Genomic DNA, 15,691 nt, shown 5'->3' on the forward strand with positions numbered 1-15,691 from the left:
CAAATTCACAAGATCTTTGCATCATTTATAAAATCAATTAATTCTATCATAAACCTTATGATTTTGTGTAAAATAAATGATGTTTGATTGATTCCAAATGATCATGAAATTCCACTCCAATCACTTACTTATTGTGCAAGAAAGTGCATAAAACCTAATGAAACTAATGAAAAATGCTTGTAAAACTAGCATAAGATGACTTGTCATCACAATGCCAAACTTAAACCTTGCTTGTCCCCAAGCAAGCACTAAATATGAGAAGAAATGAAATGAAACAGAGAAGCATATATCCTTATTTAGCAGGTAATTGAATTAAGACCATGGGATTTTATGCAGACAAGATGCAGCTCACTTATTCTTTGCTGATAGATAAGAAACGTTTCTTTGAGGATTCACTAGAGTTGCTATTATAATTCCTTGCTCTTTGATTGATCCCTTTTTTATTTTTCCTTCTTTCTTTTGCTTAGAAAGCTTATTTCTCAATGGTAACTCAGTGTCAAGTGTTGCAGCAGCCTTTTGTCTCAATTTTGCTCAACACTTCTTCACTATAGACACTTGACTCACAATTCTTCTTAGGAACATTGATGCCCAGCACCTCTTTGGGTTACTAATTGCTTTGTAACTAGGTTACTCTTGATAATGGACTTTCGGTTGATAATTCCGGATTAGTTAATCCAAGTTACCAAGTTTTAAAAGACTCCTCAGAACCTAATTGTCCAAGCATATCCTAGTACAAGAAGCACCACAGGTATATGTCCTAAGGTCCAAGCTATTGGTGTCTAGCCTTATTATTTGTTTCTTTTATTTTTGTTGCCAATCCTTGGCTTTTCTTTTCTTTTTCTTTCTCACTTTTCTTCATTTCCCAGGGATGTTTATTAGTAAAAGGCTTTATGACATCAATTTAGTTCACACTACACAGAGCATTCTATTATGCAGCTTTTATTATTGAGCTTATCATCTAATCAAGCAATTACCACCATAGGTCTTGATTCTAATTCCTACTACATTGGATACTCACTTTCTATTTCAAACATTTTCTCTTATTGATGCAAAAGGGAAACAAGACATGGACTTAATGCGGATGAATGATAACAAGCATAATGCATATCCTAATAAGAAATCTACTCAAGATATGAAAGTGCAGAATATAAAATATTTGGTGGCATATCATGTTTCAGATTTGCATCATCCTTATTTAATTAAAAACATGAAAAGAACTCCACCACCTCCTAATGTTCGTGCTCCTTGCCTTTGCTGGACTCTCCTTTCTTCTTCTTCTTCCTCTTCTTGCTTGTTTCTTGGGGTTCTTCAACAGGGCATCTTCGATCCCAAATATGGTCTATCTGACCCTAGAGCCCAGCATCCTTCAATCCTTGTTGTATGTGTGCTATATTTTTATTGGCTTGTGCTCTTTGATGGTCTACCAATTCTTGACATTGCTCAAATGGCTTGATCTGTTGGTTCAATGCTCGCATGCTATGGACTACATAGTCCAACTTTGCTTGAGTTGCTATATCATACTCCATTCTGTCCAAGTTCCTATGCTCTCCAATTGTATGATATATATTCTTCCATTGGTAGAGATTTTGGGTGTACTCCCCATACTTGGCCTGTCGTAGGGACAATCTATTAAATGATTCTTGAAAGTTTGCTGATTGTTCCCTTTGCCCCTCAAGAATTCTTACTTGAAACTCTCTCTGTTGATCCAACATCTTGAGCTGGAAATTTTCTTGCTTCTCCATCATTTACTGCTGCCAATGCTGCTGTTGCTTACGATCCTTCAAATACTGCTCGTGTTGCCTCAAGTATTGCTCATGTTGTTGCTCCTGTGCTCTCATGTACTGTTGAGACATTTCTTCAATGGCTTTTTGCATTTGGCTCAGGTCCATTGCACTAGAAGCTTGTTCCCCCTCCACTTGTGGTCTCATCCTTCTTCCTTGAGCTCTTCTCTCTTGCTGATTGTCAGTGTCAGTGATACCTTCTATGCTTTGCTTGGTGACCCCTCTGCTTCCTTTTACCTTCTCTGTATCTTCATCCTCAAAGAGTACTCCTGCTCTTTTGCACAGCCTCAAAATAGTACTTGGGTGACCAAATGAACGAACGGATTTTCTGCTAGTAAAGAATTCACAAATATATACTCGTTGTAAGTATAGTTTCTAAACCAATAGAGAATCCTTTCGTACAAAGGTTTTGGTTGTCACTAAATCAAACCCAATAAAATTGATAACCGAAGTATTTAAACCTCGGGTCGTCTCTCAAGGAATTGCAGGGAGGTATAATTATTATTGGTTATGAATTTTCTGAGAAATTTTGGAATGAGAATGGGAAAATAAATAATTATAAATTAAAGCAATAAAAATTAACAAGAGGTTTTATATAATTAAAATAAAAAACTTTGACTGGGAGAATGATTAATTGGAAGTTCTATTCTTGTTGGAATTCTCTCAAGTGTAGTATAAAGAGGTTGTTATTTTCACTTAGTTAACCCTTACTAAATAAAGGAAAGTCAAGTGATTGAGCTAACTCTTATTTGCAAATCCTAGTCCTCTCCCTTGGGAAGGACTAGCGTTAGTAAATAGAGAATTAGCCAACAACTTCCAATTTAACTAATCACTTAAGCATTCTAACTCAAGTGTCTCCTTTTAATCAACCCCCATGTCAAGTTGGGAGTCTACTCTATCAACATGCATACCATCTTCGTTGTTGGGAGAAGGAAGTAGAAAAGAGACATGATAATGGAAATAAAATTGAAAGTAATTAAATAAATAATAAAATTGAAAAGAAATAAATTAAATTAGAAGAGAAATCAAATTAAAGGAACATTGAACCTGGAATTGAGAAGAAGCAATCCTAAAATTAAGAGAAATTCTAAATCCTAAATCCTAAAATCTAGAGAGAGGAGAGAGCCTCTCTCTCTAGAAAACTACATCTAAAATCTAAATTGTGAATAATGAATGTTGTGTGAATGAATGAATGAATTTCCCCACTATATAGCCTCTAATATGTGTTTTCTGGGCCGAAAACTGGGTCAGAAACAGCCCAGAAATCGCTGGGGGCGAATTAAGAATCGTACAGGTCGCTGGATTTTCGTAGATCCACGCGTGTGCATCACTTATCTTCAGAGAAACTATGGTAAATTATATATCATTTCGAAACCCCGGATGTTAGCTTTCCAACGCAACTGGAACCGCCTTATTTGGATCTATGTAGCTCAAGTTATGGTCAGTTAAGTACGAAGAGGTCAGGCTGGACAGCTTTGCAGTTCCTTCAGTTTCTTGTATTCCTTCCACTTTTGCATGCTTCCTTTCCATCTTCTAAGCCATTCCTGTCCTATAAACCCTGAAAGCACTTAACACACAGATCACAGAATCGAATGGTATAAAGGAGAATTAAAATACACAAATTAAAGGCTTAGGAAGCAAGTTTTCAATCATAGAACAAAACTAGGAAGGAATTGTAAAATCATGCAATTCATATGAATAAATAGGCAAAGACTTGATGAAACCACTCAATTGAACACATGATAAACCATAAAATAGTGGTTTATTAACCTCCCCACACTTAAACATTAGCATGTCCTCATGCTTAGCTCAAGGAGATTAAAGGACTAAATAAGGGAAAGTAAAACTCATGAGATGCAACCTACGAATGCAACTATATGTGAATGCAACTATGTGCTAAGATGATTCTTCCTAATTGGTTAAAAGTAAATAAGTCTTCTAAGACAAACATAAATCAAATTCCACTAATTTAAATCATACAGTAAGGACAAGTAAACTTGTAAGAAGACACCTCATGAAAGCAGGGAACATAGAATCAAGCATTGAACCCTCACTGATAGTGTATGTACACTCTAATCACTCAAGTGTATAGGGTAATCCTCTCTAGTCTTCTCTAGTCATGCTTTCTAAACTTTGTTCTTCACCTAACCAATCAACAAGTATTTAATGTACTAATGCAAACATCATGAGGTCTTTTCAATGTTGTAATGGGGCCAAGGTAAGGGTGAAGATATATGTATGGTTAAGTGAGCTATAAATTGACTCCTTGATTAACCTAAGCTCTCACCTATACACACTCTATATAACTTCTAAAATTATGCCTAGCTACCCAAAATTCCCGCTTTTGCATTACATACTCATGTATCAACTCTTCTTTTAATTTGTATCACCTACGCATTGATTTTTCATTAGCTTAACATTGGGGTAATTTTGTCCCCTTATTTATTTATTTAATTGAATATTTTATTTTTTTATTATTATTTTTTTATTTTTTTTAAAAGCAAACATAACTTATCAATGGGAAATTATAAAGCAAACCCAATAAAATTGATAACCGAAGTATTTAAACCTCGGGTCGTCTCTCAAAGAATTGCAGGGAGGTGTAGTTATTATTGGTTATGAATTTTTTGAGAAATTTGGAATGAGAATGGGAAAATAAATAATTATAAATTAAAGCAATGAAAATTAACAAGAGGTTTTATGTAATTAAAATAAAAAGCCTTGACTGGGGGAATGATTAATTAGAAGTTCTATCGTTGTTGGAATTCTCTCAAGTGTAGTATACAGAGGTTGTTATTTTCACTTAGTTAACCCTTACTAAATAAAGGAAAGTCAAGTGATTGAGCTAACTCTTATTCGCAAATCCTAGTCCTCTCCCTTGGGAAGGACTAGCGTTAGTAAATAGAGAATTAGCTAACAACTTCCAATTTAACTAATCACTTAAGCATTCCAACTCAAGTGTCTCCTTTTAATCAACTCCTATATCAAATTGGGAGTCTACTCTATCAACATGCATACCATCTTCGTTGTTGGGAGAAGGGAGTAGAAAAGAGACATGATAATGGAAATAAAATTGAAAGCAATTAAATAAATAATAAAATTGAGAAGAAACAAATTAAATTAGAAGAGAAATTAAATTAAAGGAACATTGAACCTGGAATTGAGAAGAAGCAATCCTAAAATTAAGAGAAATCCTAAATCCTAAATCCTAAAACCTAGAGAGAGGAGAGAGCCTCTCTCTCTAGAAAACTACATCTAAAATCTAAATTGTGAATAATGAATGTTGTGTGAATAAATGAATGGATTTTTCTACTTTATAGTCTCTAATATGTGTTTTCTGGGTTGAAAACTGGGTCAGAAATAGCCCAGAAATTGCTGGAGGCGAATTCAGAAACGTACAAGTTGTTGGATTTGCGCAGATCCACGCGTGCGCGTGGATTCACGCGTGTGTGTCACTTATCTTCAGGGTAACTATGGCAAATTATATATTATTTTGAAGCCCCGAACGTTATCTTTCCAACGCAACTAAAACCGCCTCATTTGGATTTCTATAGCTCAAGTTATGGTCAGTTAAGTATGAAGAGGTCAGGCTGGATAGCTTTGCAGTTCCTTCAGTTTCTTGTATTCCTTCCACTTTTGCATGCTTCCTTTCCATCCTCTAAGCCATTCCTACCCTATAAACCCTGAAATCACTTAACACACAGATCACGGCATCGAATGGTATAAAAGAGAATTAAAATACACAAATTAAAGGCTTAGGAAGCAAGTTTTCAATCATAGAACAAAACTAGGAAGGAATTATAAAATCATGCAATTCATATGAATAAGTGGGCAAAGACTTGATGAAACCACTCAATTGAACACAAGATAAACCATAAAATAGTGGTTTATCACTAAGCCTACTTGATTTTCCAGTGTCCTCAGCCATCTCTTGGATGTTATCTGCTATGAGCTGTGGAATATTGATTTCTCCTCCCCTCAGGATGCAATATGTCAGAATTGCTCTTTTTATTGTGACTTCAGATGTATTTACAGTAGGGAGGATGGATCTTCTCACTATCTCATACCAACATTTGGCTTCAGGTTTGAGATCCATTCTCTTCAAGTGGCTTGGAGCTCCCTCTGAGTCCCTTTCCCAGTCCTTGCCTTCAAAGCATAACCCATTTAATATCTCATCAGAGTCATTCTCACCATGTAGTCTTTCCTCAAAGCTGGATTCTCCATATGATATCACCCTTATCTGTAAGACTCTCATAATGGATGGTGGGTTGAAATCTACCTCAACCCCCCTAACATAGCTCTTATAGGGAGGGTTGTCCTTGCTTGACCTCATAGCATTTGCATAAAACTCCCTTATCATGATTGCACTGATGTCTATGAGAGGCTCACATAGAAGTTTCCATCTCCTTTCTGCGGTGATTCTTCTCATGATGTGATACTCTCCATCTTTCAATCTAAACCCCATCTCTGGAATGACTTTCTTTGATTCCATTAGCCTATAATACCTTGATTCATGAAATTGAGACTTAAATTTCTTGGTATCATAGGTCGGTGGTTCGGATACAGCTGGTTCCTTTCCTTTCCTTCTTCTAGAACTTGATGAAGCCATGAATTAGGAAGGACAGAAGGGAGAAGAAAGGATGAACTTTGGTTAAGGCACGGTTTAGGATGGAAGGGAATGGGAGGTAAGGTACTGTGTGGTGTCTTTGGGTGAGAGAAGAACAATGTAAATCTTGTGGGGGACTTATACGAAGAAAGCAAAGGTGTGTGGCTTAAGGAGTGTTGCTTCCAATTTATAGACAAGGTCATGAAGTCTTGAAGCAAAACACAAGGGTGGAGGATTCGGTTAACTTGCCATGAATGGTGAAGATTGAGCAAAGCATTGTTGAAAGTTCATGGAATGGACGGCTTGCATGTAGAGATGGATGAAGACAAAGATCACTCCCTCATTGGTCATGTGGTTCGGCCTCCTAAGTGTTAAACCATGCAGATTTTGTTTCCAAGAGAGCACACTTCCCTAAGCACACGTGGCTCCCTTTTCCATCTTGTAATAACCGTACATGCATGCCTTTTGTCCTTTTCTTCAAATTTTACCATTCCTATCCACGTTGAACCAAACAAATAGTGAGCTTAAACTTTCAATTCAATACGGTGGTGGTTATCAAGTGAAGAGTAATAAAGAAAAACAAAATTGATTATATGTTTCTTATTTATGAATAACCAATTATGCCCTTTAGACATTGAACAAAATTTTGGTGAACACCAAACTTGTTCCCTTCTAAGTATTCCATATAAAACCAAATGAATATCTGTCATAATTGGTGTATTCATTATAAGGAACACTTTATTTGCTACCATGCTATCATAAACTCATAAAATGATGCAATGTATGGTTTATCTATTCATGAATTTGAGCCTTTGAGTAAAAATGATTTTTTTGAAATTCATAGCATATATAGACACCAAACTTAAGGTTTGGCTATATACTTAAACAAAATGAATTAGTATATATCCTAAATTGGTTCTATAATCAATTATGCATGAAAAGCTATTTTAAAGTGCCTTTAGGCACACCAAACTTAGGAGTCAAACATATGCTTCAAAATGATGTGTGCAGTTATCAAATCCACTCATAAGAGCTCAAATTTATGCTAGATTAGCCATTAATTATTGAAATTAAAATAACAGCAAGAATATTAAATCATGGGCTGCCTCCCATGGAGCGCTCTTTTATTGTCACTAGCTTGACATTGGTCCCTTGTTAGGGTGGCTGATGATTGTGGTGTCTCAGTTTGTCCCCTCTCACTGTGAGCCTTCTTCCAGTGCGTTGATGGTCAATCTCCACATGCTCCAGCGAGAGTATCTTGTTGACGGTGTAGTAATCATCAGTTTGTGGATCTATTTCCAACTATTGGTAGATCAATCTTACTCTGTCCCCTTTTGAGAATCCTTCAGTTGGTATCCTTTTGTTCTTCCACCCTTTTAGAATCCTTTTCTTACTCTTCTTTCCTTTCTTCAATTCTCCTTCTTTCTTTGCAGTAGGTTTTATGTCAGGGACCTCCTTCTCAAAAATCAAATCTTCAATCCCTTCCTACCTTCTCTTCTCAGCCTTCACATGTTCCTTACACTCTTTCTCTTCTCCACTGTCCATCTCTTGCTTTACAGGTGAGCTGATGAGTGCTTTATTGGGTTTTTCTTTCCACTGTAATTCTTCTTCTTCAACCCTCATACAGCTTTTCTCTTCAACAGTGTGCTGTATTTCCTGGAAGACATTCAGAGTAATCTTCTCATCATTTACCTTCAAAGTCATTTCTCCATGTTCTACATCAATGATGGCCCTTGCTGTGGTCAAGAAAGGTCTTCCCAGTATAATAGAGTCATTCCCCTTTTCACCTAAGTCTAGGATTACAAAATCTGCTGAGAATATGAATTTCCCTACTCTGACCAAGAGGTTTTTAATCACCCCTTGGGAATCACCAGGGATCTATCCACTAGCTCCAAGGACATCTGTGTAGGCTTCACTTCTTCTATACATAGCCTTCTCATCATAGACATAGGCATCAGGTTGATACTGGATCCCAAATCACACAGTGCCTTGTCAATGATTATGTTACCAATGGTACAAGGCAAGAAGAAGCTCCCAGGGTCTTTGAGTTTTGGTGGAATGCCTTCTTGGATCACTGCACTACATTCCTGGGTTAAGATCACTGTCTCTTTCTCATTCCAACTCCTTTTCTTATTGATAAGCTCTTTGAGGAATTTTGCATATAGAGGCATTTGTTCTAGAGCTTCAGCAAGTGGAATGTTAATCTCCAACTTCTTAAAAACTTCTAGAAACTTGGGGAACTGTTGGTCTTTGATCTCCTTCTGCAATCTTTGAGGGTATGGCAAAGGAGGGATGTAAGTCTTCTCTTCCTTCTTAGAAGCTTGATGTTCCTCTTTATCCTTGAGCTTATCTTGGTCCTTCTCCTTAAGTGTCACTTCTTCCTTGCTGCTAGCCTCATCATTCTCCACAGGCTTCTTGTTAGTTTCTTTATCCTTTACCAAGGTTCTTCCACCCCTTAATTGGATTGCTTTGCATTCTTCTTTAGAATTAGGAATGGTGTCACTTGGTAATGCATGGGGTGCTCTTTCAGCCACTGTTTACTTGGACAATTGTCCAATTTGCCTTTCCAAGTTCCTTAGTTAAGCTTCATGGTTCTTGCTGGTTAGCTCTTGATGTTTCATCATCTTTTCCATCATTATCTCTAAGTTGGAGATCTTTTGAGATTCTTGGGGTGGTTGTGGTTGATTATGGGATGTTGAGGGTGGATGATAGTTATTTTGGTTAGTGGATGGGTTGTTGGGTGGATAGTAGTTGGGTTGAGGTTGATTTTTTTTTGTGGTTTTCTGTATTGGTTTTGGTTAGTATTTTGATGGTTTTGATAGTTTGTGTTTCTGGAGTTGTTTTGGTTTGAGTTTCTCTGCCAAGGCTACTAGTTTTGATTGTCATTGTCTCCCCACCTCAAATTAGGGTGGTTCATCCAGGAAGAGTTATAAGTATCTCCATGGAATTCATTCTGATTAGCACCTTGGTTGTGCATATAATTGACTTGCTCTTGCTGCTGTTCTTCATAGATTTCCTCATTTTGCCCCCACCCAGCTGGTGGTTGATTTGGAGTGTTCACTGCTGCAACTTGAAGACCATCAATCCTCTTGGCCATCATCTCCATTTGTTGTTGAATCTGTTGATGCATCACTTTGTTTTGAGCTAAAGTGGTATCCACACCTTCCAGCTCCAATACACCCTTCCTTTGAGCTGGTTGGCATTGCCTTTGATGACCATAGAAGTATTGATTATTTGTCACAGTGTCTATGAGGTTCTGAGCTTCCTTAGCTATTTTCATGAGTTGTAATGAATTGATTGTTAGTCACAGTATCTATGAGATTTTGGACTTCCTCAACTGTCTTCATGAGTTGTAATGAACCTACTGCTGAATAATCAAGGGCTTCTTGAGCTCTCAGTGTTAATCCTTCATAGAAATTTTGAAGTTTATCCCATTCATTGAACATCTCTGGTGGACACTTCCTGATTAAAGTTTTGTATCTCTCCCAGGCATCATACAATGACTATCCATCCATCTGGGTGAATGTTTGGACCTCTGTCTTCAGTTTGATGATCCTTTGGAGAGGATTGAACTTGGCTAGAAACTTGTTCACTAGATCCTCCTAGCTGTTGATGCTTTCTCTTGGAAATGCCTCCAACCATTGAGCAGCTTTGTCCCTTAATGAGAATGGGAATAGCAGCAACTTATAAATGTCTGGGTGCACACCATTGGTCTTCACTGTGTCACATATCCTTAGAAAGGTGGATAGGTGCTGGTTTGGATCTTCCAAGGAACCTCCTCCATAAGAACAGTTGTTCTGCACCAAAGTTATGAGTTGAGGCTTCAATTCAAAGTTGTTTGTATTGACTTTTGGAGTAAGTATGCTACTCCCACAGTGCCTTGGATTAGGGAAGGTGTAGGAGGCTAGAACCCTCCTTTGAGGCTGGCCATTGTTATTAGCCACACCCTCAGGGTGATTTGGGGCATTCCTTTCCATCTCTTGGTTCTCCTCCTCTGATTCCTCTTCACCAATGATTTCCTTTCCTCTTGCTTCTCTTCTTAGTCTTCGCAGAGTTCTCTCGTCAAGGTTACAAGAGGTGGAGACATCTTTCCTTGCTTCTGTCATGCACACAAAACCAGAAACCAGAGACAATTTACTCCACTGCTAGAGTGATGTTAGTGTTAGCTTAAATAAAAACTCAAACAGTTAGTGTGCTTAGTAAGAATAAAAAGAAAATGCTTAATCTAGATTATCACCCTACTTAATCATTGTCAATCTAAATCAATCCCCGGCAATGGCGCCAAAAACTTGATGAGGGAAAAACGATTCCACACAAACTCACCGGCAAGTGTACCGGGTCGTATCAAGTAGTAATAACTCACAAGAGTGAGGTCGATCCCACAGGGATTGATGGATTGAGCAATTTTAGTTAGGTGATGAATTTAGTTAAGTGAATATTTGATGATTTGAGTGATTTTGATTATCAGAAGTAAAATTTCAAGAAAAAAAAGTGCAGAAGATAAATTGAGTAGAAAAGTAAAGTACAGAAGAGGTAAATTGTAGAAACTTAAAGTGCAAGAAAGTAAAAGAGCTGAAACTTAAATTGCAAGAAAAGTAAATGACTGAAACTTAAAGTGCAAGAAAGTAAAAAAGCTGAAACTTAAATTGCAAGAAAAGTAAATGACTGAAACTTAAAGTTCAAGAAACTTAAATTACTAAATCTAAATTGCTGGAAAATGTAAATTACATTAAGTGTAAAATGATTTGGGTGTTGGGATTCAAATTTAACTAGAAAATGTAAATTAAAGTAAATCAAAGAGCTATGAGATGAAGAGATTCAGCTCAGTAGCAAAACAAAAATGAAAAATTGCTTGAAGAAACAAACAGCAAGAAAACTTAGCTTAATTATGGAATTCTAAAAGAGAAATTGAGGATCGAAGAAGAGCAATGAGATCAGAAGCAGATCTAGATCTCAATTACTCCCTTGACCAAACATAAAAGAAATTTACAGAAGAAATGAAAATGAAAACAGAAAAGGAAATTCAGATTCAACTTTCAATTCTTAGAAAAACGAAAAGGAAAAGCAAAAGATGATTCTAAGATGAAGAATTCAATCCAGTCCTCCAATCTTAGTTCAAAACCCAAAATAGAAAGTAGAAGTTGTAGAAGAAAGAACAAACAGAAAGAAAACTAGATCCAATCCTCAATTCCCAAATTCAAACAAAAATAAAAATTCAAAAGTGAAAAACTAAAAATGAGCAAAAGGTTCAAGTGTAAGCTCCTCTTCAACTTAAATTTACTCCTATTTATACACTTTCTATTTTCAATCTTCAAAACTTGGAGTGGGCTTTTTAATTTTGGATTTAGCCTTGAAATGGAAAATGGGTCAGGGGTGATGCATACTCCAGTGGAGCGCTCCGTTTGGTAAGTGAACTTGGGGTTCACTCTTGTGGCATGCCAATTTTGGTGCGCATCCTCTTCATGAGCGTCGCCATAGTGAACGGCACGTTCACTCTTTAAACACCCCCTTGGTGCGCGCTTCCCTTCCCTTGGCTCTCTCTTTCTTCGAAAATGTTCACTTTAGTGAACGTCACGTTCACTCAATTGAACGTGCTCCTTGATGATTGCTGCACCATTTGGTGCGTCTTGGCTTCATGGGCCAAAAGTCACGAAAACGTTGCAAAAAGGGAATGCTGCGCTATAATTTTTTAGCGCTACCCTTCCTTGGTGCGTGCCTCCTTTGTTTGATGCCCGAAAACGTTCACTAAAGTGAACATGGCGTTCACTTGTTTGAACGCTGCCTCTTGTGTGAGCCTTGGTTTGGTTGAGCGCTTCTCTCTTCATGGGCGTTCACACCTTGAACGCTATGTTCATTCATTGAACGCTCCCCTTTGTTTCTCATTTCTTCACCTACAAGTAACCAAACAAACAATCAAAGTATCACCAAATTCACAAGATCTTTGCATCATTTATAAAATCAATTAATTCTATCATAAATCTTATGATTTTGTGTAAAATAAATGATGTTTGATTGATTTCAAATGATCATGAAATTCCACTCCAATCACTTACTTATTGTGCAAGAAAGTGGATAAAACCTAATGAAACTAATGAAAAATCTTGTAAAACTAGCATGAGATGACTTGTCATCAGATATCAAAAACATAAATATATGAATAATAATATATGAAAATATATTTCATTAAATTATATTATTCATAATTTTTATAATATTATTTTATTTAATACTATTTTGGATTATAAATTTTCTTTTGGTATGATTAGTTATAGTTAGTTTTTTATTTAATTTGTCCCTTTNATATAAGGAGAAAAAAATTATAAAAAGAAATTATATACACAAAAAATATGAGTACTAAAGAGATTATAAAGAAAAAAATAAAAATCAGAGTTGATAACAATGAAATAAATTCAATCAACTAATTTTTTGAACACAGAAATAAAAGTGATGGCTTCACATAAACATAAATTTAGGATGTAAAATTACATTTGTATTCAGAGTAAAAGAAAGAACCAAATACAAAAAGAAAGCATTCAATAAATTATTACTCATGACACTAATAGTGTAGCACTACGTGAATAAAGGATGTTAATTTTGACCGATGAAGACCTCTCTTCATACTAATCTCGTGTAGAGATTTTTTACAGAATTGAATTAAGAAAAGTATTGTACAATAAAGAGTGAATTATTGTTAATAACATGTATGATAGCAGACGTGAACATTACATAAACGATATACGTGCATACGCAAAATTTATGTTAGATAGTTTGATAATCTGATAAGCAATGATGTGGTACAAACCCTGTAAATTTAATTTCTATTAGTGTGCTCCTTTACATTACCTTATTTTTCTCGTTTGCTTCGTTAAAATGCTTAGTAGTGTACCATCTAAATTCTTTGACCCTGCATCTGTGTAGCAAATTGCATTGAGCCCAACTTTTTACTACAAGTCAACTCTAGACTACATTGAGGCTATGTTCATGGATTTGGCCGACAATCCGCCAAAGGTGGGCATAATCCTCTCTTATGCTTTCTATGGCATCAGTTGTGTTGTGATAAAAAGTTTTAACTCACTGCGGGTTCTATTTGTGTATAAAGATTTATGTTCCCCTACACATTGGACGTCATTGGTATTTGCTGATTATGGACATGTGAGAATGGAAATTGGTTTACCTAGATTCATTAAAGTGCACCCGTGATTGAAAGGCCAGAGTAGACCAAATACTCGAAGTTGTAAGTGTGTACCAATTTCTTACTCATCCTAAATCTGTATTATTTAGTAATATGTTTCTAACGATTACATTGTATGGGATGGTTCAGACCGGTTTCATTGAGTACCTCTTGAGTCTTGAGTGACATGGACTTCTATGGAGATGAGTTGCGTTCTGAAGAGGGTCTCAAATTTAGACTCCATGAACCTCCCATTCTAAGCAGGCGGACAACTCATGCGTTATTGGAATTTAATGAGTTTTTGTATTTCTCGCTTCTTATACTCTAGTTATAATCTCTCGTTTATCTTTGCAGTTTGAACCGTGGTGTTTGGGTAGCACAGTGGATGATTTAGTACGATCTTCCTACGACCTGGAGGTAAGAAACTAAAATCCTTTTTGTTTAACTTGTCTCGTTATTATTTTTTTGGTGACTGAATATAACACAAAGAAAAAACACCTAAGAGAAAGAGTAGCACTCATCTCTAATAATAATGTCTAAATTATTAGGGGATTGTAACCACTCTAGGTACACCTGCTTGTTTAAAGCAGCAGTCTTAGCCATTAAATCAGCCGCTCTATTTGCTGTACGCTGGATGAGCACTAAAGTAGCTGTCCAATTGCGCTGAAGCATCTCTTTGATTTTGCCAAGCAGATCAGAGTCATTCGTAATCATGCTGGTTGTGCCTCGCGAAACAAGAAGAAATGCATCAAGATTATTAGTTTCACATATGACCTCTTTACACTCGCAATCCCAAGCCATAACAAGCCCTCTCCAAATAGCATGAAGCTCACAAGAGAGAACACTAGAAAGAGGTATACTGGCAGAACAACCTTTCATCCAAATTCCCATGCTGTCTCTAATAATACATTCAAAGCCCGCTAATTGCCCATTTTCAAAAACGCTTGCATCGCAGTTCACTTTACAGACATTCATTGGAGGTGGTTCCCACCAGTTATATTGCAAAGAGGAAGGAATAATATGTTTTTGGTTGGTAACAACCTTAGAGAAATCGCGAGCAGCATGTTGAACTAAGTGAACAATTTTCTCCTTACTCCATGGATCATCTTGATGGAAGATGTCATTGTTCCTATCCCTCTGATGATTGGATTTTTGACGGTTTAGAATTTCACAAATGAAATCTCGTTGCAAGTATAGTTTCTAAACCAATCACTAATCCTTTCATACAAAAAGTTGTTTGTCACTAAAACAAACCCCTAAAATTTATGGATTTGGATCCTCTAAAGTTTGAATTTCACTTTAGAGAGTAAAGTTTGATCTTCTACCCTTGAATAGTTTCTCTTTCATATTTATTACTGGTCCCACCTATGAAATCAATGGTGAGAGATCACACTTTACTCTCTAAAGTGAAATTCAAACTTTAGAGGATCCAAATCCAAAATTTATAAACCGAAGTATTCAAACCTCGGGTCGTTCTCCCTAGGAATTGTAATGGAGTGTCTTGTTATCGGTTGTGAGTTATATTTGGGGTTTTGATATGAAGCATGAAAGATAAATGGTAAGAAAGTAAACTAATGGCTAAAAAGGTCTTGGCAAGGGTTGGTGGTCAAAGATCTCTATCCTAATCACTAACCACAATATGAGAATTGGCAAGGATTAATCTCATTAAATCATCCTCTAACTAGTAGTAAAGGAAAGTCAAATGAGCTATATCAATCCTAGTCCATAAGTCCTAACTCTCCACTAATTCAATTAGTGAGAACTAGAGTCAATGAATCCCAATCATCAATTACTTGGACATTAGTAACTCAAGAGTTCCTAAGTTACCTTTCCAAGCCAAGAACATAAAACTCTACTCTAAAATCCAACCAAGCATTTCATCAAACACTTGGAAGGCATAAAAGGAAAGCATAGTAAAATTGCAAGAAGAGTAAATCTACACTACTCAATTTGCAAGGAATTAAACAACAACAAATCAAATGAACACAATTATTATGATTTACCTTGAATTGAATTGAAAGAGAAAGGGAGGAACAAAAGTAGATCTACAACAAAATGCAAGAACAACATAAAGGAAATTACAACAAAAGGATGGAAGAAGAATGAATGTAACAACAAGGAATTGAGAGAATA

At 36.3% G+C, this 15,691-nt stretch overlaps 1 protein-coding gene across 1 annotated transcript; it reads right to left on the reverse strand.

Moving 5' to 3' along the window:
- Positions 8,241–9,667, reverse strand: LOC107633492. Its single transcript, XM_016337110.1, has 2 exons — positions 9,352–9,667; positions 8,241–8,920 (listed from the first exon to the last, which is right to left on the reverse strand). The coding sequence occupies exons 1-2, from the start codon at positions 9,665–9,667 to the stop codon at positions 8,241–8,243; spliced, it is 996 nt and encodes a 331-aa protein (XP_016192596.1).

Source organism: Arachis ipaensis, chromosome B03, assembly GCF_000816755.2.
Source record: "Arachis ipaensis cultivar K30076 chromosome B03, Araip1.1, whole genome shotgun sequence".
Classification (NCBI taxonomy): domain Eukaryota; kingdom Viridiplantae; phylum Streptophyta; class Magnoliopsida; order Fabales; family Fabaceae; genus Arachis; species Arachis ipaensis.